The 26,740-nt window shown below is 44.1% G+C and overlaps 1 protein-coding gene across 22 annotated transcripts in view; it reads right to left on the bottom strand.

Moving 5' to 3' along the window:
• Positions 1–26,740, bottom strand: part of TNS1 (tensin 1) — a 323,516-nt gene that overhangs the window by 104,937 nt on the left and 191,839 nt on the right. For 17 of the 22 annotated variants that reach the window (XM_081885288.1, XM_081885304.1, XM_081885307.1 and 14 more), the window contains 5 exons: positions 26,619–26,657; positions 17,816–17,857; positions 3,860–3,909; positions 1,655–1,826; positions 810–860 (listed from right to left, as the gene is read on the bottom strand). In XM_081885288.1, the coding sequence (XP_081741414.1) occupies positions 810–860; positions 1,655–1,826; positions 3,860–3,909; positions 17,816–17,857; positions 26,619–26,657 (354 nt within the window). Of the gene's footprint in view, positions 1–809; positions 861–1,654; positions 1,827–3,859; positions 3,910–11,759; positions 12,014–17,815; positions 17,858–26,618; positions 26,658–26,740 lie in introns of those variants that run through there. The other 5 variants (XM_081885299.1, XM_081885294.1, XM_081885295.1 and 2 more) reach the window with 5 other exon arrangements.

Here is a 26,740-nt window from a genome sequence, read left to right as displayed (position 1 = left end):
CTATTATCTCAGCCTCGGCTTCTACCCTGCTCTGAAATAGGGGGATAATAATATTGACCTACTGTACAGGATTGTTCTAAAGATTGCTTAGATTAAGTACTTTGAACACCATCAAAAGCTTATATATGGTAAATGCTAGGTTGAATTCAGATCCCAATTTCCAATACTTTTATCTCGTCTTTTTGCTTTGCTGTGATTTCTGACCAGTGAAGCTAGAGCCTTTGCTTGCAGAAGGAAACCACTTCCTATCTCTGTCCCAGAAATTTATAGGAGATTGGTATTTTGCCCGTGGCTCCCTGCCTGACTACAACTTGCCAACCTAGCAATATCAACCTGCTGCCACTGTCCTTTGATACATGTGGTGGCAAACCTACAACATTAGCTGTTCCTTCAGAGCAGAGAGGCAGGCAAAGTATTTCAGCCATGTGCCTGGGTTTGGATGGATGAACAGCTTCTTTGGCAACCAAAGACAGCAGCAGCATGGTTGGATTAGTGGACAAAACAAACATGCAGAGAGAAGTACACATACAAAAGGCTTAAGGAGCAGCACATTAGAGGGAACTCCAAAAAGCAGAACAGGAACAACTCAGGCAGTCCCCTCTGAGACTGAAGCCTAGAGCCAAAAACGACATACAACCGAGGGGAAGTAGATCTGGAGGTTGAATTGTAGCATGTTTAGGTTCATAGAGTTATATAGCTGGAAGAGACCCCGAGTATCATAGAGTTTTCTTCCCCAACCTGTCATAGATATCTCTCTTTCACCCTTTCCACCAAAAACCATGATTTATCAATAAGCATCTCCATCTTACCTTGGAATGGAGCTTGCTGATGTCATGCCTCTTCTCTGACAGGTTAAAAAGCTAGTGGATGGGAAAGAAATAAACCATGTTAGGAGAGTTGGTTGATGAGGTGGAGGCCTGTGGACAACAATCTGATAGAAAACTCAATGGGAGCCTCAACTACAGGATTCCAAGGCTATGGCATGTTCCCCCCCCCCCAATAACCACAAACACACACATGAGCATGTGCTTCCTCTTCCTGAAATTGCAACCACGAGTTGTACGCTTCTTATTATTATTATTATTATTATTATTATTATTATTATTATTATTGATTTTCAGAGTTAGCTCAATGTACTGCTTAGGCACCCATATATTTTCTGCAACTTACTTGAATGGAAAATGAAATGGATTTGTGAATGAGGTGGGCTTTCAGGATTTTGAAGCTGCCAGCATTATGTTAACAACAAAAATGAGTGGCATTCAACTAAGGTTTGCTCAGAGTAAACCCATTGCCATACATAAACCCATGAACATAACAAAGTCTTCTTTGAGTAAATCCTAGTTGAATACCACCCAGTGGACAGAATCAGCAGCGTTGTGTGAGGCGAAAGGGGTTTAGAGATGTTGTGACACAAAACCACAATGAAATTTTGAAAAGTAGAAATCAGTAAAGAAGGGCTTCATCAATGACCAGGGAAATGAGTTAGGTCTAGACCAATTACAAAAGAAAGTCTAGACTTCTTTAATATGGTGCATTTGTGGGAAATAGAATATAGCTAATGATGTCAGAATTCAATGCTCACAGAATGCAGTTGCTCCCACCATTTTTCTGAAAACAGTAAAAATGAATTAAAATATCCCACACTTATTACCAGGTAACTGTCCCCATGCTTGGATTTCAGCATCTGTGCCACCTCCTTCAGGTTGCTAGAGAAGGTCTGCTCCTCCGACAAACTTGCAAAGTTGACAGCAATGATCCGTTCTGTGACATACACCAGGTCTAGTTCACAAGTATCCTCCATGGCCTGGTTTAGGCTCAAGCTCCTAGGGCAAATAGAAGCAACTAAACCATCAATGGCAGAGAGGAAAGAACAAAGGTATAAAGATGGAAAAGTCTGCCTGTGTAAACTTCCCCTAGCACTGTTTGTGCAACTGTGTGCATGTATGTGTGTGTCATCATTTTACTTTACTTGCACTTGTCTGTTGTGCAACCAAGCTTCAACACGGCAAGGGAAGTCCAAGAAGTCCCAAGTGAGCGGGTGGAGCAAGCAACCATTGCTGCTGCTATTGCTGCCACCAGCACCTGGGGTGAGGACAGAATCGAGAAATATTCCAGCAGGTTGGTGGAGCAAGCAAAGCAAGTAATCTGGAGCAGGACTTTTTGCATGGCTGCCTGTTCTGTGGAATAGCATTCCTGTTGAGGTACAATAGGTGCCCACTATCTGCCCTTTCCAGAAACCATTGGATACATTTTTTTTCCCCAGCAGGCTTTCCCAAAATGGGTTTTTGGCATGAGTAACTATTCTGTATTGTGTTAGTTTTATTTTAAATGTACCAGCTGTTTCCTCCCGGTTTTTGTTTATTGCACATCATCATGACACAACTGGGTGGAAGGTGATTAATAAACTATTATTATTAGCAGTAAGAAATACACAAACTTGTTTCACTTTGCTTCTGCTGACAACTTTAGAGGACATTCACAGGGTGTTTCAAGGGGGCTTCTGAACATTTTTTAAAGTGCAGTTGTTCCATGGAGATTTTAATTAAATCATCATGTGTGCTTATGAACACTTTTCAGGAGTAAGGCAATACTGTGGCTTCAAGGAAGAGAGACACCATTCTCAACATTCTCTTTGAGCTTTTCTTTCAATGGAATACTGCACAGCAGAATATGGTTCCATCGTGCAGGATGACCGGTGGAAAATGCGGAGAATGAAATCTGGGGATACCCAGAGACTGTAGCAACCAGAGAAACTGCTGTGGGAATAATTCCAACCAAGGAATACAGCACCATAAAGAAGTATTGTTGCATAATGTCTATAAGTGCATGTGTGTTTGGAGAAGGGGAAATATTTAAGCCAAACACTGGATGTCAGCACTGACACCATGTAACGCAAGCATAGGGCCACAAGGAAACACATTTTTCAGCTTTTAACAAGCATCCTGAATTAAGAAACCCTTTGTCCAAAAATGTTTGTAGATTCATGGGGAAATAGAACAAGAACAAGCACTGCCCTATTGTGCAGGATGTTAATATGCACCCTGAAAATAGTGTTCTGGCAATAACATAAGTAGGGAACAAAAAATGTCATTGCACCCTATTCAAGAGTAAGCCAGTAAGTGCTCTTTCTAAGAAGAAGCATGGGTGCATATGAAAAGGCTCCCTCCAGCATCAGAGGCAACATACTAGCTACTGGGAGACAATAACAGAAGAGAGTGACTGCCCTTTTTGGCTCCCAAGAGACATGCTGTTGGCCACTATAGGAAACATGATGCTGAACTAGATAGGCCTTTGGCCTGAACTCTTAGTGCTCTTATTATATTCTTAAGGTTACCCCTTTCAGTTCCAGTTACTCCTTTCAGTTACTCCTTGCCTTTCAGCTGGGAGCCATGCACAACATATCCTAAATCTCTGTGCCTTTAAATGAATACAAAGCAGTATAACAGCAGATCTGAACACATGAACTAACATGTCAAATAACTATCTGGGAAAAACCTTACCCTTGTTTTGTTTTTTTGTTTTTTTTAAAGTGTATTAGCTTTCGCAGATAAATATCTTGAACATGTGTTATCAATTTTAAGCAAGGCAGATATATCCATGGAAATAATGGAGGCAGTTTTGCATGTCCCTAATTATGAATAGAACAGTGGAAGAACACAAGAAGAGCCCTGCTGGATCAGGCCAAACGTCCATTTAGTCCAGCATCCTGTTCTCACACTGGCCAAGCAGATGCCTGTGGGAAACCTGCAAGCGGAACCTGAACACAGCTGCGCTCACCCCACTTGTGATTCTTGGTGTTTTGAGTTTCACAAGAAAGACTCTCCATGAAGTAGTCTTATCAAACACTGAGCCTTACCTTGAGGGTTTACGTCGTGCCTGGATAATTTTGGGGGATTTTGCAAACACCTAATAAAACAAGAGTGACAAAAGGGTGAGAAAGCATGTTACTGCAGTACTTGCTTCATTGTAGAGTGACACGTTCAGCAGGAATGGAAGCAACTGGTCTCCTTCTGCCTAGCTTCTAAGCCTGACCTGCCTAGCCTGACCTGGAAGATATCACTTTAAGGTGGCCCGATCAAAGATATTTTCTGCTCCCACACACAAAATATCCCTGTTCTAGATATTTCATAGAAGCTCATTCTGGAACATCTGCATTGAAGGTTCTGGAGTTTCAGTTAGACTGCAACCTCCTTCTTTCCCTACTTCTCAGGTATTTGAATAGCCTTCAGTACTGCACCCTGCATTCCACCAAATGTTTACTTCACTGAACATCACCAATGGAGCAAATTAAGGATCTTTTTTCCATTTTACAGCTCAGCAAATGAAAGAGCATGCCCCTCAAAAAAGGAGGGTGGGGAGTGGGCTTTGCAAGCAAAATACACAAGTTAAAATAATCTCTTTTTTTACAGTCACTTTCCAATATTGCTCCATGGAAGGAAAAGGGTACATCAGATTCATGCCCAAAGAATAGTTACAGGTGGCCCAACCTGACCTGGAAGTGAGCTCTGAGCTAAAATGTCTTTAGATGTCAAAGGCTGATTCCATGAATTCCAGGGCTCCAAGTTAATGGCACAAGCATCCAAAGTGGGGGTGGCACAATTGGTAGATTGTCCCTCACACCCAATACGATGGAAGCCAAGGAACTGTAAAATCCTTTACAAGGTTGCAAATGTTCCCGATATTGGCAACTGTAATGATACACAAAGTAAGAGGTGGGCTCCGGCATGCTCAGTCATGGCAGATGCTGGCACACACCTCTCAAATGATGACCATAATCATTTGAGGCAGCCAATGTATCTTGTGTTGGTCTCAGTGAAGACTGAAAGGGCTTGCTCCTAGACAAACAGAGCAGCTACTCAGTCTTGGAGGGATGATTTCCACAGGTCTAATCCCATAGCTACTCCATCTTCAATCAAGGAGCAAGCGCTCCGAGGCAACCCACAAAGTCAACACACAAAATCTTCAAATATCTAACAAGATAACTGGCAGGCTACCTGATAGCACCCTTATCTTCTCTGCACTACCTCTCTAAAGCTGTAAGGTTGTGACCACCCACAGTTTTGAGAGTATAGCCAGAAGGTACTTTTCATAGCTTGCTGTGGGTTGAAATAAGAACAACGCTCGGGGTCAAGTATCACCACACAGCTCCTCTACTGTAAAGATTATCAAACTTTCAAAACAGAAGAGCCACTGTGAAATCTTAGTGTCTGAATTGAGGAGCATCCACAAGGATCTATGGAGCAGCGATGTGTTATGAAATAAATAATGAACAATAATTCTTTATTTCCAAACATATCCCCCGGGCTCCCTTGCCTCCTCCTGTTTTGAAATGAGGGGTGGTGGAAGACATAATTTACTGGTGACAATTGAGCTCTGCACAGAGTTAAAAGATCATTTGGCAGTTCAACAGCCTCTCAATAGAGCCAAATCCTGACAGCTGTAGTGGAGAAACAAAAGATCACGCAGCACTTATTGGTGGGCAAGGAACTATGTACAAAAGCCCCATGAGGAAAGAGTAAACAGGGAGATGAAAGCAAGCGGGCAGTAAGGAGGCTGAAGAAGAGAGCTGTGAAATATTTATGCAAAGAGTAGGCACTATCTTAACCTTCACAGCTAACTGATACATGTAAGGTGTAGTGGGGGGGAGTGATTTCTGTTGGGGCTGTTCTCTGTGCATGTATTTTCCTAGAGGAAAGAATATCTCATATCAATATGAAAATCTGCTGTTGCTCAGTACCTGTGCATCAGTTTGCATGTTGTAAGTGATAGTCCTATGTCTCCATCCACAGCATTCTTTAAAAATCTACTTATGAAATATCCCATATCCTAATGGCACTGTTACAGGTGCCACATAATACTTGCTCTGCACGTGGAAGAAATAAACCTTTCAGTGGAGCAGCACCCATACTTTAGAAGTCCCTCCCTCTTGAAATCAGGCCGGCACCTTTGTTGGGTTCCCCAAGGCCCTTCCTTTAGGCAAGCCTATCCAGGCATGTAAAAGTTCCATGTGTTTTATATCTGTTGACTTTACCAACCAATGACACAATCCTCTTGCCATAGGAGGGAGCTCTGTGATTGCTCCTGTCACAATCAAGGGCTGTTTAGGACAGAAACATCCATATGACTCTGCAGAAGCCCAAGGCGAGATATGTCTCTTCCATTAAAGCTCAAACTAACAGCAAGCCTCATGCTCTTTTCCTCTGCAGAAACTCTGCCCCTCCACCAAAAAGAAGGAAAGAAAGATGGAGCGAGGAAGTCTATGCATATTGGACAGAGGAGGAGAAAAACCACCTAACCCTTTTCCCTCTGATAATTTTCAAGCTCAGAATCATTCTTGCCCATTTGTTTTCTTTGTTTTTTTTACCCATGGTTTTTACCTATAGTGGAAAAGGTGCCCAGGCATTTTTAAAGGGGCTACCATTTGGGACTTCAGCTGTGGTGTTGTTGTTGTTGTACGACAGCTGATATATTGGTTTTCTGATAGCTTATGTTTTGCTTTTATTGAATGTGAAAATTATTTCTAATTGTTGCTGTTGTGCGCTATCCTGGGATCTGTTTCAATAAAGGCTTTTTTTAAAAAGTGGCATAGGCATGGGTATAGCTAAGTAAATAAAAATACTTAACTAGCTGACCAATTGTGTGGCAGATAGCTCAACACTGACCCCCCCCCCCCATACAAATCCTGGCTATGCCCATGGATATGAGTACCCTGTTTGTCTTCCTTTACAGGTGAAAAAGCAGACTGCTTCACCTCCAGTGTTACACATCACAGGCTAATTTTGCTTCTTCTACTTTAGCAGAGGAAAAGGAGCACAGAGCACCACACAATGCCTTGACCGAGCCTGCTGTAGTCTGAATTCCTTGGTCCTACTAGCAGAGATAATTGGCTAATTAGCAGCCGGGGGTTTACAAATACATGGGGGATCAAGGCCCTAACAAGGATCATTAGGAGACTATTTATCAAGCTGGACAGAACAAAAGCCACCAGGGATTGAAGAGGAGGAGAACTGCAGGAAGTAATTTAAAGGCTGTGTTGAGTTTCATTTTCTCGAAAGTCAGTCAAGATAATAGCAGCAGCTTGGAAGGCTGGTGGACTAGATATCAATGCAAGGCCAGTTTTACTGCACAAGCACATAGGCTGCAATCACTACCATGAAGATACTGAAGAGCCCTTTTCCAGTCAAGGTATTTGCTCCGATTCAATGACAGTAAATTTCCTCAGGACGGAATCTGCTAGCCTTCATCACATCTGTTCAGTTAAGACAGGTCAGGGCTTCTGTCCATCACTGAAGGTAGGAAAAGCTATGGAGTGCTAGGATCACCTATAATTTATCTGTGGTGTCAAGGGAATATCTGCTAGGCAGGTTTTCAGGCACTGTCTTGTCACAGCTATGTCAGTGTTGTGGCAGGACAAACTGTTCCAGGACTGAATATTCCCATGTTCAGAAGACATAATTTAAATGTTCCCAAGGTTAGACCAAGGCCATGGGGATGGCTTTAGTACATGCACTGCATTGTGCCCGGCACAATCAGCACCATGGACAACTGTGGGGTGTGTATGAGGAAAAGTGTTCACCGCACATGTTTAATGCACATCAGTTCTGTGCAAGCTGTGAATGGCTCCATTCACTCCACTATCACTTGAAACTAGTAATTTAGATCTCAGTGTTGCCAAGTGTAGCATTCCAGAAGATGAATCACAACCACTCCTTTTAACGAATGACCTGCCAGTTAACCGGCTTCTATTAGATGGAGATTTGGCTTAGTTTTGGACAATATATTAGGGTTTAATTCACCTTCTAGATACACACACTTGGTTGCTCTAACAACTGGGGAGCCCCAAAGGTATGTTCTCCATTTGGCACATGTGGCTATTTTTCCCAAACCACACCCACCTTCCCCACACCTGGCCTTATATGTGACATCAGGTGTGGTGCAGGCAGAGGCACAGCTGGGGGGGGGCAGATCCCAGCAGAAAGCAGGACTGAACTCCCTGCCCATCAGTTGATGCATGGGGAAGTTTTCCTCTGCCTGAATCCTCCACAGAGCAGATTTGTATCCCCTGCCCATCAGATGATGCACAGGGGCCCAAAAGGGTCCCCAACTCAGACCAATTGTACAATAGCCACTGTTTCTTCATGTGTAAGATGCTGCACACTACAGAGAAGTGAAATCTTCTGTGTTCACAAACAGGGCATGCAGTCTTAATAAACCTTTTTAATCAAGGGGTTCATTAATTGGAGAGGGGCTAGAAGGTGCAGATAGATTATAAAATGCAGGCTTTGCCCTAACGTAAGAGATGGCTTGCGTTACGTTAGATGGCTAACTTCTTTTGCAGCGTCAGATTTTGGAAAAGTGAGAGTAGAGCACACTAACCTTCGCTACGGTACGACTGATATATTGCTCTAAGATGATATCCTAACTAAACACTTTTCCAAGATTTTTCCAGGATATTTAAAAGCCACAATCTCAAAGCACTCAGAATAACTGGAAAGACTAGTTTGGTCCGTGCGTGCGTGCGTGCACACACACACACATGCACTGAATAATCCATGCAAAGGACAACCATATATATCTGGCCTGTTCAGTGTTACATGCAAGTGAGAGCAAAGTCTTGCCGGAGCATGCTACAAAATTTTGGATGCAGGGAATTTAACAGCCCCATTATAACCATATTGGAGCAGCCCAGCAGTAAGGTTTACAGAGCTGAAAACATCACACTAAGAAAAAGGTCTTCCCCAAGCCATTAGAGCTGAACTCTGGCTCGCCTTGGCTTGGGCCTTGATGGAACAGAACACCAGGAGGAAATGTGTGAGTTGTATGAGCAGGAAGCTTCTATTTGTGCACCATTCCCATGGCCTCAAAAATTCCATATGTGCATGATTTGTTTGGTGACTTTGTGACCTCATCTGAAACACTAAGTGGGGTTTCTAATTAAAGAAAGATCTGACTGAGAGGAAAATATACATTCACACCTTGTTTGTTTTGGTATCTTCAGTTAAAAGCATTTGTTAAAAGTTTTAGTGACTAAAACTCTCGTCCCAAGGTGGCTCCACACTCCCATGCCCAAACTTACATGGTGAGTTTGCAGAGCTCAGATCTAATCACCTACTTCTAAAACAGCTGCTGAATTATAGGGTCCCAGTAATGAAAATGCCAAGTGAGGGAACAAGGACAAAGCAGCATGCTGAACCTAAAGACGGTCATTATGGGTTTGTCTTTGACTACATGTGTTATACCAGAGAGGTGGGGAAGTTCTGGCCTGTGGGCCATATTTGGCACAGCAAAGGTCCCAATTTGGCCTGCAAGGCCATTTTCCTTGGCTGTTAGGTGTGCCCACCAGCATCACACCTAATGTCATGTCTAATGTCTGGTATGGGGCACGTACAGATTCATCTGCATCAGCTCTTCACTGAAGTTCCCCATTCAGAACATGACTGCGTGGCTGATCCCCACAGAAAACAGGGTTGAAGCTCCTGCCCCTTCAACTGATGGGCAGTGAGTTCAAGTCTGCTCAATTTACTTCGCAGCTGAGTTCCCAATGGAGAACTTGATCACACAGCTAATCCCCACAGAAAGCAGTTTTGCCCCCCTGTTCTTGGTGATTGGGAAGCGCTAAGTACAGAGCTGGCAAAGCACTTTGCACAGTGATTCCCAAACACTCAACAGCTAGCTCAGGCATAGGCAAACTCAGCCCTCCTGATGTTTTGGAACTACAATTCCCATCATCCCTGACCACTGGTCCTGTTAGCTAGGGATGATGGGAGTTGTAGTCTCAAAACATCTGGAGGGCCGAGTTTGCCTATTCCTGAGCTAGCTGTTGTTTGGAAAGTGCTTTGAAAGCCCTTATGCTCAATTTTCCCAAGTGCCAAGCAAAGGGTTGGCCAAGCTTCGTGTGCTGTGGTACCCATGTGGCCAACAACAAGCTGGTTGTCAGGTGCTTTGGAAGTGCTGTGCATGGGATTTGGCAGGTAGGCATGGCAAAAAACAAACAAACCTGCCCATGGTGTCAGTGGTGTCCCACCCATCTGTCAAAGTGGATCTGTGGAGCATAGAGGCAGATAAGGATCTGGCCCACAAAGCAAAAATGGTGACCCACCGCTAGTGCAGCTGACACACTCCTTAAACAATTCAGATCTATAACATCCAGTGAGAAATTTAAATGAAGACAATTTTAGAAGGCAGTCAGAAGTCACCCATCCTCTCTCCCACATGCACTCCTACTAAATTATCCTTCACACATATGCAGATGCAGAGGGGGGACCATTTCCCCTCATACACATTCACACAGAGAGACATAAACGTGCTCTGTCACACAGAGAGACACACAAAACTACCACACACAATAAAATACACATACACATTAGCAAACTCCCTCAAATGCACATACACGTTTAAACCACCTGTCCCATGCAGGAAAATTTTACACACACACACACCACATACACAACCTAACCAGACTAGGAATTGAATCTTACTTCAACACTGGTAAAAGGACAGTGTCCTTTACCACAGCTGAAGTGGCAGGCTAGCGTAAGGGGTGCATGTTAGCCCACATAGCACAGACAGTTCTGCCTGCCAACAACTTACCATCACTTTCCCTTTCCCCTCCTCAGTATCTGCTGCCTGAGGTAGGGCAGTTCTGTTTATATCTCAGGAGGGAAGGGATGTACTTTTGCTTTGAGTGGGGGGGGGGGTGTCCCCTGCTTTGGCACATCTAAAAAGCACATCTAGGTTACTGTGCAGCCTCCTCTCAGCCAAGCAGATTCATGCAGGCAGGGTGGCATGCAGGTATCATCACACATTAATGGCTTGGCTTCAAGTGGCTGCACATGGCATTTGTAGGCACTGAAATGTCTCCAGGAAGTGCTAGTCGGTGTACCTCTTAAAGCTGATAAGCTGCCATTGTCTGTACCTGCCTTAATGGCAGAAACACACACACACACACACACACACACACACACACACACAAACACACACGTAACTTGTCCTCGCCTCAGCTCCCATTTATTACAACTGGTTAACTCTGAAACCTTATTCCTTTATATGCACACAGTGGATTTTCAACAAGAGAGAAGTCCAAGCAACATACCTGAATACTGGATATAACTGCCAAAAGAATATTTTTAAGGTATTACTTGGCAGTGTGGGGGAAGTGCTGCCTCACACAGGCATTAAATCAAAAGTTTTAAGCTGAATAACTTGGCCATTCTCCATCAGATCCCTATGAAATTCAGTTACAGACTACACCACAAAACAAGTAGATTCTCAGTGTCAAATAAATTTCATACAGATTAGAAAAACCATTCTGATTATATGAGGTATAGGATATTCAGACTTAAAAGCGATAATAAAACCTTGAAACACCATATTCCCCCCCCCTTTTTGGTGTCATCCGTAGACATGAGAACAAATTACTCCTGGCTCGTTGAGCCAGCTGGCTGTGATGAAGGGAGAAAACAAGCTGCACACAGAGCCAGATCTGGATTTCCTTCCATCAAAGCAGCACTCCATGAGGCTGCTCAAAAGAGATGTGCACTAGAACCATGTGCATGCAGTAACTGTAGTTGTTGTTGTTCATAAAAGATCTGATCCAAAGATTCCATCCTGCCCAGAGAGAACAGAGCTGAAGGCAAATCCCTATTTGGAGATGTTTAACTAATTCCCACCCTTTTCCTATGCGCAAATCCAATTACAAGGCTTGGCATCTCCACCACAGCACGCACACACCCCTCCAACCCTAAACAAAGGCTTACCTTCGGGAGAGTAGCAGTTTTGCTAATCCATTTCCAGGGCATGGTGCCCACTCTTTCTTAAATCTCTCTCCAGAGCAATCCCTCTCTCCTCCTCAGAGACTCAATCCAAGGAAGTCCACAATAATAAAGGGACGGTGTTTGATTAAAGAGTGGCACAAGCCTGGCACGCAGTGGGCACCATGTTTGGCATGGTCAGTCTCTGACGCTGCCGCTGGGTCCCTGTGGCTCACGATGCAACACACTAACCACAAACAGCTCTCCTGTTGTTGTTACTGCTGGTGGAAATGGAGCCCCACCCCTTCCTGAAACGCTCTCCCCAACACACACCCACACCACGAGGAAGAGTCAGGCAGATATCAGCTGATAGGAATAACAGCTTCCAGGCAAATTAAATGCTCAGAAAGCACCCTATCCAGAATTCAGGACCAGGCGGAATGGTGAAAGTGACAAATGATCCTTTTTAAAGGCTGGCCCCCCACTTAATTCTAGAGTGTTGCCCTCAATATCACCACCCTCTTTACTGTTCGACACACACCTTGCTTCCGTTTCTATGCCAGCCTGTTGCAGCAAAAGCAACCAAGAGCCACAAGGCTTAGTAACCAAGGTCACTGCTGCAGAATATGAGCCTGACAGCTGGATTCATAGAAATAGAGAGTTAAAAAATGGAAATGTTTTTTTTTTCCTCATCTGAATTAATGATGTAGAAATATTCAAAACATGCAGGTTCTTAACAGGTCATCATGTATGAGTGTTCCTCGGAACCCCAAGAACATTTGTCAGGGGTGCTTCAACAAAGATCAATCCTGGCAGGCAGGATTTCCTTAAAAGTAGTTTGCACATTGCTGCTACCAATCATCCCTAATGCATGCTGCTGCTGGAGAGTGCTAGGTGGGTTTTGGAGAGCATTTTGAGTCTACACAAGGCTGCAGTGGAGCCTAAAGAGTCCTGGCCAGTGGCCTCTGAGGTGTATAGGAGGAATTCACTGTCACCCTCTACACCTGAGGTGTATAGGAGGAATTCATTGTCATTCCATCAGCGCAAACATTTCTGCTTCCCAGGCAGAACAACCTGCCCTCTCCTCTCTTCATGTGATGTTCTTGGGAGGTCTTCTGACCCTTTAGAGAGAGGGGGCACAGGGAGATTGTGTGGAGAGGAGAGGGGGATGCCCTGTTGCACTAGCAGGAGCTTCTGTTAGCATTCTGGGTTAGTTGGATCCCGGGCCATATGCCCTACAACTTGCTCCCTGAATCTTTTACAGCCCACAGGCATTCTCAGGCTGATATGCAATGCCTCTTGCCCCACAAGCGAGCATGGGAAGACTCTCCTGAAACTAGAAAGTTTGAAAATTGCTTGTTGTGTGCCACCCTTCCCCCTGTTTCCACTAATGCAATCGTACAAGGGAAAGCTGGGAAAGAAAATGGGGGGAAAGGCATATTATGGTTCCAATAGTAATTGACTTCTGATGCTTCCAGTTCCTGTACCTGTAATTCTTCCCTCAGTAATGGGGAACCTGTGACCCTCCAGATGTTGCTGAACTACAGCTTCCACCATCCCTGGGCCATGGGCTGTGCTGGTTGGGGCTGTTGGAAGTCCAGCTATATCCGGAGGGGCACAGATTCTCCACCTGTACTCTAAATGAATGCACCTATCTAGATCATGGCTACTTCTCAAACATCCAGTTTCATACAATTGTTATGTTGCTTTCATCCATGCAGCAGCACTTTTTTTTAACCATAAGGAACTATAGAAGAATTACAAGAATGTATAAACTCAACCTTAGGCAAATTTAACTGACAGCAGGCATTGGGGGAGAGGAGAGAGAGAGCAAGAGAGAGAAAGTGTCCACACCATTCTGCCTCCATCAGATGGTAGGGTTGATGCAAGCAGGAACTTGGTCTTTTCTGTTGTGATTTTTTTGGGGAAATCAAGTTTTAGAAACCATAAAACTGTTTCTATTCTGCACAGGAACTGCGAGGTGCTGTTATTTTACCTGGATACCCCCAGCATTATGTTGCTCTTGGTTTGTTATTTATTTGATTGTTGTGCTGAATTGATTCTGGGGTTGTTGTTTTTAAAAAAAGTTCATGTATTGAAGAAGCTTTCTAGCTGAACTTGAGGCCACTTAAGCAGTAAATTTAACTCATTCCAAAGTGAAGTTAATTCCTTTCCACTTATAAAAGTTGCCTGTACCCTGTTTGGGGTGATCTCCCCACCCCTCCAACCAGCTCCATGTGTCCATGCCATTCAGGGCAATATTGAATCTCTCAGGAAATACTTTTCAAGATTGGGTGAGGGGGGTTGCAGAAGGGAGAAGGAAAATTGAAGTTTCCCTGCATCAACCCTATGATGTGGCGCTTCCTATAACCCAAGCCACTTTTATTGCACAATGTAGGTGATTATTGTTATTAGCTGCGAAACTCCTTCAGGAGGAACTTTTGTCCAGCACCACTGATTTTCTCAGTGAAGAATACCCCAAAAGCTTTCTGGGTATATAGTCTGAAACTCACTGTATAACATTGTGTAGGAAGAAGAAGAAGAAGAAGAAGAAGAAGAAGAAGAAGAAGAAGAAGAAGAAGTTGTTGTTGTTTGTTTGGTAAAAAAATAAATAAATAAAGGTAAAGTTAAAGGTAATTGACCCCTGACTGTTAAGTCCAGTCACGAACGACTCTGGGGTTGCGGCGCTCATCTTGCTTTAATGGCCATGGGAGCCGGCGTTTGTCCACAGACAGCTTCCGGGTCATGTAACCAGAATGCCTAAGTTGCTTCTAGTGAACCAGAGCAGTGCACGGAAATGTCATTTACCAGAGTGGTACCTATTTATCTGCTTGCACTCTGACATGCTTTTGAACTGGCAGGAGCAGGGACCGAGCAACGGGAGCTCACCCCATGGCAGGGATTCAAATCGGCGACCTTCTGATTGGCAAGCCCTAGGCTCTGTGGTTTAGACCACAGCGCCACCCGCGTCCCTAAAATAAATAAATACATCCCCCGTATTCCACGGATGGCCCACCAAAGGGAACAAAATTAAGTACTGCATGTAAAATTACGACAGTTTGAGAATCCTCGAAGACATCATTGTCTCTTCCAAGAGACCACTGATAAGCAAAGAGTGTCATGGTAACGAATAGGTGCTCAGCTACAGGGAGGGGCCTCCAACAGTGTTTAAAGGCTATGCATGTAATGGAAAAAAGGGACAGTGCCAGAAGAATCTTGTTTTCCTAAGTACACAGAAGCCTTGTTCAGTTCAAATCCACATGATTTGATTTCAGCTTTCCTAATTATTAAGAATTTTGACTGGATGGCCAAGGAGGGAGCAACCCATCTCATGATGCCAGGTCACCTCCACTTTCCCCAGGCAATGCAGATTGAAGGTCCTGGGGTGCCAAGGCAACCACAAGGGATTGGCTGGATCTATCTGGAGGAGCATCCAATGCCACCCTCTCATAAGGAAGGACAAAGCTAATGCAAGATTGGCTTGAACACACATTCCATCTAGCCTAGTATTCCCGGCATCTTTTGCTAGATGCTTTAGGTGGGTGTTTGAGCCAAAAAGGGAGGGGAAGAAAATCCTCTTTGGAAAACAAACAGGGAAGACCCAGGAAGAGTCTCTTCATACCTCTGTGTTTGTACAAAAGCCATTCAGCTTGGGGCAAGAGGTTTTGCATACATCCTAAAATAATAACAGTTTTGTTTCCAGAAATTCCTTGAATCTCATAAAACTTCCATCCTATCAGAGCAGATGTCATATTTCTAAAGATTACCCATTTCTCTTTTCATGTTTCAAAACATCTGAAGTAGAGGATCACAGATTGCAATGTCTAAATCTGGTGATTAGGAGAAGGGTTTCTTGCAATTTAACTAATCACAGAAGTAGTCTGTGCAACCTTTTGTGACTCCCTACTTCAGACACTGCAGCTCATAAACAAGTAGACCACCCATGAGGACAGTTATTTACAGGGGTTTAGCAAACTGGCTAACTTCAAAAAATACCAGTTTCCCCTCACTTTTTGATACTGGGTCCTTTAGGGTTGATCTGTTTCAATTGTACTGTATGTAGACAGAAGACTACTGGCACATTGGAATTCCAAACAGAACAAATGGAAAAGGACACAAGCACACACAAAGCACAGGGGAAAGGGACAAAACAAAAAAATATAAGCAAATTATTCTGATAGCAATGCAATAAAATTACCCTAATGAGTTTCAAACTGAGTTTCTCTTCGTCAGAGCAACAAATTTAATGGACACCACAGTGGCAATAGCTGACAAGTCTGCCTTTGTGACTTCTAGTCTGTTGGCAAGTGCCTTGCATTATAGCTTACCACTGAGTACATTAAATTTGTTCCCTGATCAACAGCTCTTGTGATTCCAATGCATTAGGATAATATTACTGCATTGTCAATAGAAAAAAAATCTTTTGTGGATTTCTACTATACTTTTTTGTAAACTGGTGAACCCCTTCCTCTGTTTCATACCCTAATGGAGCACACAGGCAGAAACTCCAAGGGATCAGACATCTCACAACTGCACAACTGCACACAGAACAAGTCCCCGCCTTCTTAAAAACTACAAACAGAACTCATTTATCCTCAATGCTTCAGAACATGACTTTTATTTTGGGGATTTGCAAGGAAGTTTTTATTTGGCATTCCTCAACTGCCTTTTAAAAAACAGCGCTGTGTGAGATAAAAAGAAAAGCTGTTTTCTGACATTTCTCAAAGTTGTTTATTTTCCCCAGAAGTTTTATTTTGTCTTTCTTTATTTGTTACTATTATTATTGTACAGGATATGTTGCCATCATCTTTTCAGTATCTCTCTTTCAGCAGATGTTTCTGCACCCTTTAGATGCCGGCTTGCTACTGTTCTCAATCCCTGAACATACCTGCTAGTCAGCAATCAATGGTTTTCCAGGTGAGAGGTCGGGCTTACTATGGAGGCGCAAGCAGCTGACAAGAGAAACTCAAGCTCCTCCCAGCTTACGCATAACACCAAGTCAAGCCATGGCTTAAGAATGCATAAGTGTGTGGGGTCCTGGAGAGGTGAGTGCAACTGCTTTGCTTCTCCTCTGGTCCTCCTTCTGCAGATGCACTGGGGTTACCTAAGCCATGGTTTGGCTTAACATGTCGACTGAACTCAGACTTGCGATTTGTCTTGCTCTGGACAAATCACAAGTCATAGCCAAGGCCTGTTCTTGGTTTACAGCTCATAGTTTGTCTGGAGGGAGGCAAACCATTAATCCAGGTTCAGATGGCATCCTGAGACAAACCACGGCTTAGCTCACAGCAATGCAGCAGGAGGAGGACTGCAGGAAGAGCAAAACAACAATGACTGCCTCTTCAGAAGCCCAAACGCTCACACGTTCACTCCAAGTCCTAGTTTGGCTTAGCATCATATGCAAACAGAGTCAGCATGCCTCTTGACCAATCACGATCCATCACAGCATCATCCATCAATCACTGCAGTTTAGGAAGCTGTGCACCTTATGCTGCATTTGAGCATACTGAATTGGTCTCATGATTCATTTGCAACATATAAATATCAAAACTCAACATGCTGAGTTCAAAACATGCCTGCCCTTTGGAAATGTAGCTTATATTGGTTTTAAACAAGGCCATGTTACTTTAATGTAGAATTAAGCACAGGGGATGCTAGAGCGGTTTTTGAACATGACTCACTACACCACAGTTCATTTTCTGAATCCATTTCGTAAATCATGCCACGTGTAACTGTTTAGTAATTGTTCTTATGAACGTGATACTTGACTATAAGACTGCTTGAATTATGTTTACAAACCTGAGCAAGCCTCTTAGATGAAATGCAGTTGCTAAATAGCTAAGAGACATAGTAGGCTACAAGGAAGTCCGAATAGGAAAGGTTGTGGGAACCTGAGATTTGCAGGGAGATCAAGGACAGGAGGATTAAGAAGCTGCCGAAAAGTAAATGGGAAGACACATGACAGGGAGCAGAACCACTGCACACAAGGCAGTGGGATTCCCAAGGGACATTCCCCCTCCTAAATGTTCTTGGCTGCAGCAGAGGAAAATCATATCACTTACCGGGGTTTCTAAGTGCTTCGCAGGACTTTCCTCAGTGGATGGCTGTATAGGGGAGAGAGATAGAGAAAGCATGAAGGCTTAGCATAAGTTCAAAGTTCCCCCACTTATTTATAGTACTAAGCTGCACATTCCCAGGCAATGTTCAAAAATTCTACTTCCTTCTCAAAACTGAGGGAAAAGATTCAAGAGGTCCCTGGAAGGTGGGCCAGACTTCTCAGTTTGAGACAAAGTTGAATTTTAATGGGAAGAGAGGAAGTTAATGTTTAGTGCGCAACAATTCACTTGGAAAACCATTTTTAAATTGTTATTAACCAGAGAGATCTACATCGCTATGCTAATCGTAAATAAGCATTTTGTCACCGTTCTGATTCTGCGTTTTCTTGTAGCCCAGGGCCTGGCTCAAGACATTTTGCTGCCTGAGGCAAAAGGCAAGGTGGCAAACACACACCACAATTCCACCTACAGAAAATAACTGGACTAACAGTTGAATCTTACATTCAACACTGGCAAAGGGACGGTGCACCTAGGGGCCACTGGCTCACTTAGGGGGCACTAGGGAAATCTGCATGACATGCACATCTCTGCCCACCAATACCTTACTCCCGGTATCTGCTGCCTGAGGTGGTTGCCTCACTCTGCCTAACAGTGGAGCTGGCCCTTTATAGACTATTCTCAGTCAGCTCCCTTTCCTCCTTCAATGCACCACAGTACTCTTTCTTCTCTCTCGGCACAACCATGTCTCCCTTCTGTGTTAAACCTTGCTCCTATACAGCTGCAAATAAAACGTTTTAAGTGCAATATACAATGTGACACTAGACAGCGATAGTGAGCCTTATGGAAAATTCAATGTATTGTTAAAAACGCTTTTGAAAAAAAGCATATCCCAAATGTTTTTTATATGTGTGTAGACCTCTGCCCACTTATTTCATGTTTCCCCCCTCCCTACCCTCCAACATCTCGCACCCTATCTATTTCTATAGCCTCAACCTCACATTTTTCTGCACCTTCATATGTATCACCTAGAAGGGTCATAGCCCTTTTAAAAGTCACAGGGAAAATCCACATTCTTATTTGCAAATATTCATGTTTCATATTGCAAATGAAGGCATTGCAATAGGCATTGCGGAAGAGGGTTGCCAAAAGAAAAATCTGGGAGTAATAGCTGATGCCAGTTCGCTGAATCACAGTGTTTGGCCAAACAGTCTTGAGTTTTCCCCTACAACCTGCCAATTTTTCTAGGTTACTTACAAGTAGTAAGCTCTGTTCTTGAGGGCTGAGTGATTACCATGAGGGCTTTTGCAATTATGGAGCTCATTCTGCATAATTCCACCTCTAGGCAAATCATCTGGGTGGGTTCCCTTCAGACTCTTAGAAGAGGATTTAGGACCATCTAGTTTTAAGGTCATTTAGAGATGGCTAAAGTGAACCATTTTATTTTATTTTTATTCCTTGAAATTTTATTTGATTCTCTTTGTAATTTGACATCTTTTTTACTATAAAAGTTGGCAATCACAGCTGGCTTTTTAATGCACTTTTTAGTTTTGTTTTAATGTTAATAATCTAAATGGATTTGATTGTGAACCATCTTGAGGACCTTATTGTGCCAAAGTCAGCATACAAATTGAATAAATGGGCAAATTAATAAATTTATCCTTCTGCTCTTTCCCAAAAAAAAGGCCTCTGTAGGAAAAACACATTTGCCTTGGCTCCTTGCACAGAACGATGTTAAATGTTCCAGACATAATTCAATTAGCAACCTGAGCTTTGATCACGCAGAAAGGCAAGGGAGTCCAGTTCATCTCCTGAATCAGCTGTAAAAGCTGGTGCTTCCCCCTCTCCCCTCACCCCATCTCCTTCTGAATTTATGTAAACAGAAGCAGCAAAGCTCACTGCCACTGGAGGTAGATGTGTCTCTGCAAGCCAGCCGTCATGAAACACCATCCATGCCTAAGGCGGTTTGGATGCATACAAGAGACCCCTGTTTTCTGTGGTTTATGTGTTGTTCTTCCAGAGTACTAGTTAAGATGCTTTGCTGTAAATATTAAAAATAAGACCTCTAGCATATTAGTCATGGCAGCAGTTCAAGGCAGCACTCGGTATCTCAAAGTATCATACGCCATGTACTAATTACACATATTTTTAAAGATATCGCTCATAGCTTTTTGATTGAAAAGTTGTTTTGAAGGAGTTCAGGGTTTCCTCCTTAGCTGAACATGTATCTTCTTTGGCAAAACCTCCTGATCTGTGTGCATTGTTCACATTTCTGAAGAGTATTTTAGCTTACATCTGCAAGAATGAATCAGACTGGCCATATGATTCATGTCTGTCCTCTGTATAATTGAAGTCTTTCTCTTACAAGGAGCAGACCTAATTCAGAGAAGAGGAACATCCCATGCCTACACGCTGCACAATTTGACCCAACATTGCCATCTCCCATCTCTGTGTAACCAAGGCACTTCTGTACAAATGAAAAACAGACAAGAAGCACAGCCGCATGGCAGGCTGGGAAGGGAAGGGAACATCCATCTCAGAAGAGGAAGAACATTTGCTAAAGGCAACGTGCTTCCTGAGCAACGTGGATTCTGCATGGCTGTTGTTTTAAGGGAAGACATTTCCTTCACCTAGCTTGGGAAGTCTTCGCTGGCAAGAAGGAGTTATAAATCTTCCCCACTGGCAACTCCTCGTGCCTACCAGCCAAGGAACTCGGAGCATGCCACATTCTAAATCTGCACAATGGTGCCATTGTGGAGAGTCCTTGGGTTCCTGGCAAATGTACAGGTCTCTTAGGCAGCCCTTCAGGAGAAGGCTGGCTCCTAGCACACCGCACAGCTTCCTTGACAAACCCACAATAACGGTCCCAAGGAGACCAGAGCATGTGCCTTCCACAGATAAACTTCCCTGGCCAGCCTAGGAAGCTCTCTCGGGGACCTATGTATGCTGTGTTTACCATCCAAATATGCCAGTGTGTGCGCAGAGATTAATCTGTGTACGGAGATAATAAGCAGCAGACCACTTGTGAAAAGAAACTTGCAAAGCAGCTGGCAGCAAAGGAGCACAGAAGCAGATAGTCAAAATGCTCTGTTTTGACGGGGGGGGGGCTAGATTTGAGGAGAGGCATGTCTATGGCTTGGCAGGGCTCTGTGAGGTACCTGCATGAGGCCACCTCTAACTGCTGCCTTGGCTTGCTGCCAGTGCAGATGGGGTGCAACGCTGAATAGCCCAAGAAGATAGGGCTCTGTATGCCAGCAAGCCAGTTACCCAAGCAAGTTGCTTTTGGCAAAGGATCACAGGGCATTTGAAGGGCTCCAGACCTTGGTATGCCAGCCAAAGAACAGAGGCGTGCGTATCAAGAGTTACCAAATTGGAACAATAACGGGAATCGGGAGCAGAGTTTGGTCTAACCCTGCCATTTGTAATTCCAGCAAGGGATCATGAGACAGCTGTGTTGTGCTTTATCCCTAGCATCTGATAATCAAAGATATACTGCCTCTGAACACAGATGCTCTGTTCAACTGCTGGAGCTAAGACAAGAGCCGTTTATCATTAGGCACAGCTTGTGACTTTCCAGAGGAATGTGGGCAGCTTACTGCTGGAGACAGGAATCCACAAGTTTTGCCCACCCGTGGCAGTCAATGAAATGTTGTGCTCCTCTCCAAAGGGACAGGGTCTCCGAAGGGGCAGGTGTAGGAATAAGCCCCCACTCTCTCTTTTTCCAGCTCCAAGCTGGAGAGGGTGATGGAGGCTTATCCCAGTTACAGGGAACTTACAAGAGGTGTTCTATACATGTCCATGGCCAAATATGATGAGCCCAGTCCTCTTGCCTAGTCAGAGCTGGGGCTGAGGGCTTGTCCCTGCTGTGCTCAGCTTCAAAGGTCCTCTGAGCGCCTAAGAAGCCCACTCTCCATCCCAGCTAAGAGACTGGCGTGGGACTGGGAGCTTGTCCCTGTCACACTGAAATTATGCTTGACAGAGGTGGGGGAAGGAGGAATACTCACCATGGGAACCATGACAAGAGAATTTGTGGAATTTGATGGGATTATACCACTGGTGAAGATGGCTGTTTTTATAATACACCCCTCTTGGACCTACATACATACAGGAGCCCCTGTTTCAGCAATTCTGTGTACTAAAACACCGTTAGAATTATGGATGTTAAGAACATAAAAAGAGGCCTGCTGGATCAGGCCAATGGCCCATCGAGTCCAGCATCCTGTTCATAGCTGTCAACGTTTCCTTTTTTAAAAGGGAAATTCGCTTATTCCAAATAGGATTCCTCGCAAGAAAATGGAAAAGTTGACAGCTATGATCTTGTTCTCACAGTGGTCAACCAGATGCTTATGGGAAATCCACAAGTAAGAACTTAGCACAACCTCCTGCCCTGTGGTTTCCAGCAACTGGTAACTGATAACATTGCTGAAATCCACCCATCCTTGGCTCAAAATACAAACCCTGCAGACATACAATGCTTGCCTTAAATACAAAATGAGTATTACAGACTGGGCTCTTTTCATGTGAGCTAAAGCAGAACTCCTCCCTTGCTTGCTCCCATTCCCACTTTGCTGCTGCAGCTGCTCTGGTGACAGACAACAAGAAAGCATCTCAGGTGAAAGGGACTCTGGGAAATATAGTTGATGCTGTTGGGAAAAGTACATTTCCTAGGATCCCCGGTGCTCAGGAAGCTGTAATAGTAATGTTCATTGTGTGGGAGCACCAGGTTGTGTGTGTGACTCACATGACACTGGCAAAGAAGCAGCAGATGTTCCACAAGAAAAGGAGGCCAAGTGGGGCAGCGGTTATGGGGCATTTGGAAACTGGGGCAGGGGGAAGACAATAGGTTTTTCTTCAAGTTCTACACTGCTCCTTGTTACTGCCACCCCCAATCTTGTCACAGCTTTTGTAGAGAACAAGAAACATCTATGAAAAGGAGGGCAGGGCCTCCTTCCCATGATACTTGTTTATGTCAGCACAGATGGAACATGCTGACTGTTTTTGCACAGAGAGCTTCTTTCGGAAATCCTTGCTCCTCTTTCATGGCAACTTAGGGCTTTGCAAAGCTTTGATCCAGAGTGCCCTGCTGCCTGTCTCCTTAACAGCTTCTGACTTACCATTAAGAGATTTCCAGGGGAAAGGAAGAGACAAAAATAAAGATTTGGGCAATGACGACAAAGCCCAAGAACCATCTGCTGGAGCGATTTGTGTTGTGCTGGGAAGGCAATGCCAATCGCTCTGAGAAAAGTCTCTGAGACACAGAGACTGCATACCGTCAGCCATGTCTGGCAGCAGGAGGACCATTCCAAGAATGGGAAAGGGCACAGGAGAAGCAACAACTCTGTACGCCTATTGGAGATGTGGACAAATCTTTCAGCTTGCATTTCGTGAGATACTGTGAGTTTGCAATGGAACCAGGTGCCTGACGTCACCCAAAGGATAAAATACTTACATGGCACAAGACGGCAGCCATGCAAGTTAAGAGGTATGGCTAAGGCCAATTATGAAGCCTCTACACTGGGGCTCTGAAAAGGTTGCATAAGTGTATCTGCATCTAACCTACATTTTCCCAGGTCCTCAGTCTATGTACAGACTGTGCATTCTGCATGACTTTCTTCAGTTAAAGAATATGGGGACCTGATGCAAGAAATAGTACCTTAATTCCGACAAGTACTCCTACTTTAGTGCTAAACTGAAGTTGTCACACCAATCATCCCTCAATTCCTCATTATTTTCCTTACTTCAAAGAAGCCTGATTTTTTGTTTTCGTAAGCAGGTTTGTTGCACAAGAGCACCAAATCCACTTTAATTGTCTATGCCGAATCTGGAAGCACTGTCGGATTTATTCTTCCTGAGCCAAGTGCATACCACCCCTGCAGCTACCAAATTCGTAGCCTGCCACCACTGTGATTTCCAGTTTCCCCATTTGGCGAAACTGTCCCTGCCACTAAAGGGTGTGCTTCTGTTTTAAATGTGAGCACCAAAAAAAGAATTGCATTCCTGGAATGGAAAATGTTAGCCTCTGCAATCCCAAGTAAGAAGAGTAGGAAGATTCTTTTTTGCCTTCAGATTTCTTTTAAAAATATGGAAGAGAGGTCCTGTTTGCAAGTAGACTTATTGCACAGCTGCTAAGGGGCAGCCCCCAAGCAAGCCTCCTCCTCCCTCCCACCCCCCACCTCCCTGGGTGAGCCAAGGACACAGTTTCCAAAGCTAAACTCTGATTTATTCAGATTTGGCAGAGCCATGCTGGGGCCCACAATGTGATTGGAGCAGCATGTGGGTGGTTTCAATATGCAAGAGTTACAAACCAATTTGGAGCTTTCACTAAGCCAACCCCACCCTTCCAGACATGGGAGGGATGGACTCTGCCAGAAGAATCTGCCCTTGCAGGCTGGACACTTTTCCACATGAAAAACAACACAAACTCCCCAAAAATGAAAGGAGAATCAAGTTGAAGTGATGATAAATCAGGTCAATGCTGGAATGTATCATATAAATGATGTTGAGGGCAGCTTTTCAATACAGCAATTCTTTTGTTTGCTTCTGGAGCTCTGATGCACACACAACGCCAGGGACATTGTTAGCTGGTGCCCTGGGAATCTGAGACTTGGGGCTTTTACACCATGCCCTGGGTCTTTTGACCCTTTCCCTTGTGGTCTGTTTAACAAACAAACAAAATGCTTACAGGGTAACTGGATGCACTGCTGAGTTCAGTTTTGATGAGACCCTCAGCATCAGCAATCTTTATTTGCTCAGATGCATCTATATCAAGTAGCATGTGCAAATTAGTGTGCCATGGGCCTGTGCCTTGAGTCCTATCCATACCCAATAATGTCTCTCTGTAAGGTTTATTCCCATGACATGGCAATGGACCATTAAGGAGGAATGCTGCCAGGCTGCTCCACTGTTTCAAGAGGCAGCAAAATATTTCTATAGGTGGGGTGGGAACCACCTGGTCAGTGGTATTAAGCCACCTCCTGAAAAGCATTAGAATTCAGCAAGACCACCCCTCTGAAAGACACCAACAAGCTATTTATATGGGGACAAATGGTCCTACCAAAGTGTGTGTGTGTATGGGTGCAGAGCTGAGCATTTAGTACAGTCTACCATGTGGGTGGTGCTGTGGTCTAAATCTAGGGCTTGCCAATCAGAAAGTTGGCGGTTTGAATCCCCACAACAGGATGAGCTCCTGTTGCTAGGTCCCTGCTCCTGCCAACCTAGCAGTTTGAAAGCACATCAAAGTGCAAGTAGATAAATAGGTACCGCTCCGATGGGAAGGTAAACGGCGTTTCCATGCGCTGCTCTGGTTCACCAGAAGTGGCTTAGTTGTGCTGGCCACATGTCCTGGAAGCTGTACGCCGGCTCCCTCGGCCAGTAAAGCGAGATGAGCGACACAACCCCAGAGTCGGCCACGACTGGACCTAATGGTCAGGGGTCCCTTTACCTTACCACTATGTTGCCTATCCAAGAAGTTAATAGTGAAAGCTTGCAATTCTGAAATGTAGGGAGACCTGTGATAGGGCCTTCTCAGTAGTGATGCCTTTCCTAGAGATGATCACCTGACCCTGACCCCGATGTCTTTTTATCACCCATTGAAGACGTTTCAGATTTTCTGTTTTAGATTTATGTTTTAACCTGAACAACAAGCAACCGTTTTGGATGTAACTATCTCGCCTTCCTATACCATGAGTCAGGAAAGAGATTAGGGCCCACACACTCCCCCGTTCACCTTTCTCCCCTTTAACACACTGGCTTTGGCACTGCAATCCTGGCCAGCTTAAACCACTGTTCCCAATCATGTACAAAAGAGGGAACTTTGGCTTAACATCAGTTTACTAACCAGAATCGTAAACCATGGCTTGATCCTGATTTAAGTTCCTAGTGGTTAGTAAACCAACATTAAATGGCAGTTCCCCATTTTGGTTCCATCAGGGTGTTCCCTTTTAAACAGAGCAGGACTGAAGTGCAGAATCTAGTGCACTAAGACAGGAGTGGAGAGAGGGGAGCACAAGCTGCTCTAAGCCTCCTTCTGGGCATCCTTAACCATTGTTTAGAAATCTGAGAGCACCCACTATCTCTGTTTTAAATTTTGAGGGGGTTTATCTTTTTTGTCCCTCTTCTGTTTTATGTTTTATTGCAGTTTTTTTATTGTACTTTAAAATTTTTGTTAGCTTCTCTGAGAGTCCCTGGAGAGTGAGATACATATGCTGAGCACACACACCCCGGACACCCCCCTGCAAAATCCCATTTACAAATAAAGGCTTTCATAGTGTACAGAAATGGATCAAAAGATTTTCTTGTTAGCCTATCTAAAAGAGATTCTGCATTTGGGTGTTTAAAGGATAAGGAGACAGTATTTACCCTGATGGTCGCAACAAAGAAAGTACAGTAAACAGAGACTAGAGGATGTTTCATGATTACAAGGATGATTTGACAGTCTTTATGGCACTAATATGGGAACAATGCAATATGCTTGCTTGTGCTGTCTATTCCCACCCCTTTATCTGTTTGTCATACATTTTTAAAACATCCAGAAAATCAATTTAAAACAAATAACATAAAATACATTAACCATGTGCATGTGTGACAGAGGGGGAGTGGTAGAGCTGTCCCTCTTATGTATTTTGAACTCACTTCACCTTACTTGGGGCACATTTTACAGAGCTGAAGCACATCACCTCATTGTAAATTTGCAGACCCTCCAATTGCCCATCCTTCTGCAGTCCATGTGCAAATAAATGCCTTTGGTGCCTGAGGCAGCAGCAGAGAGGGCAGAAAGCAACAGCCAAAGGAGGAGAAGAAACAGGTCACTTACCAGCTCATGATTGCCAGCAGGCATGCAAGGCGTGGCAGCCTAAAGGGCAGAACACAAAAGAGAGCAGTGTTAGAATCCTTGCATTTGCAATGTAAAGAGAAAAGGAAGAGAAAGGAAAAGAC

This window comes from Podarcis melisellensis (genome assembly GCF_964234715.1).
Source record: "Podarcis melisellensis genome assembly, chromosome: 1".
Taxonomy (NCBI): domain Eukaryota; kingdom Metazoa; phylum Chordata; class Lepidosauria; order Squamata; family Lacertidae; genus Podarcis; species Podarcis melisellensis.
Note: the sequence above shows the minus strand (reverse complement) of the source record. Positions and strands in the feature narration are given on the sequence as shown.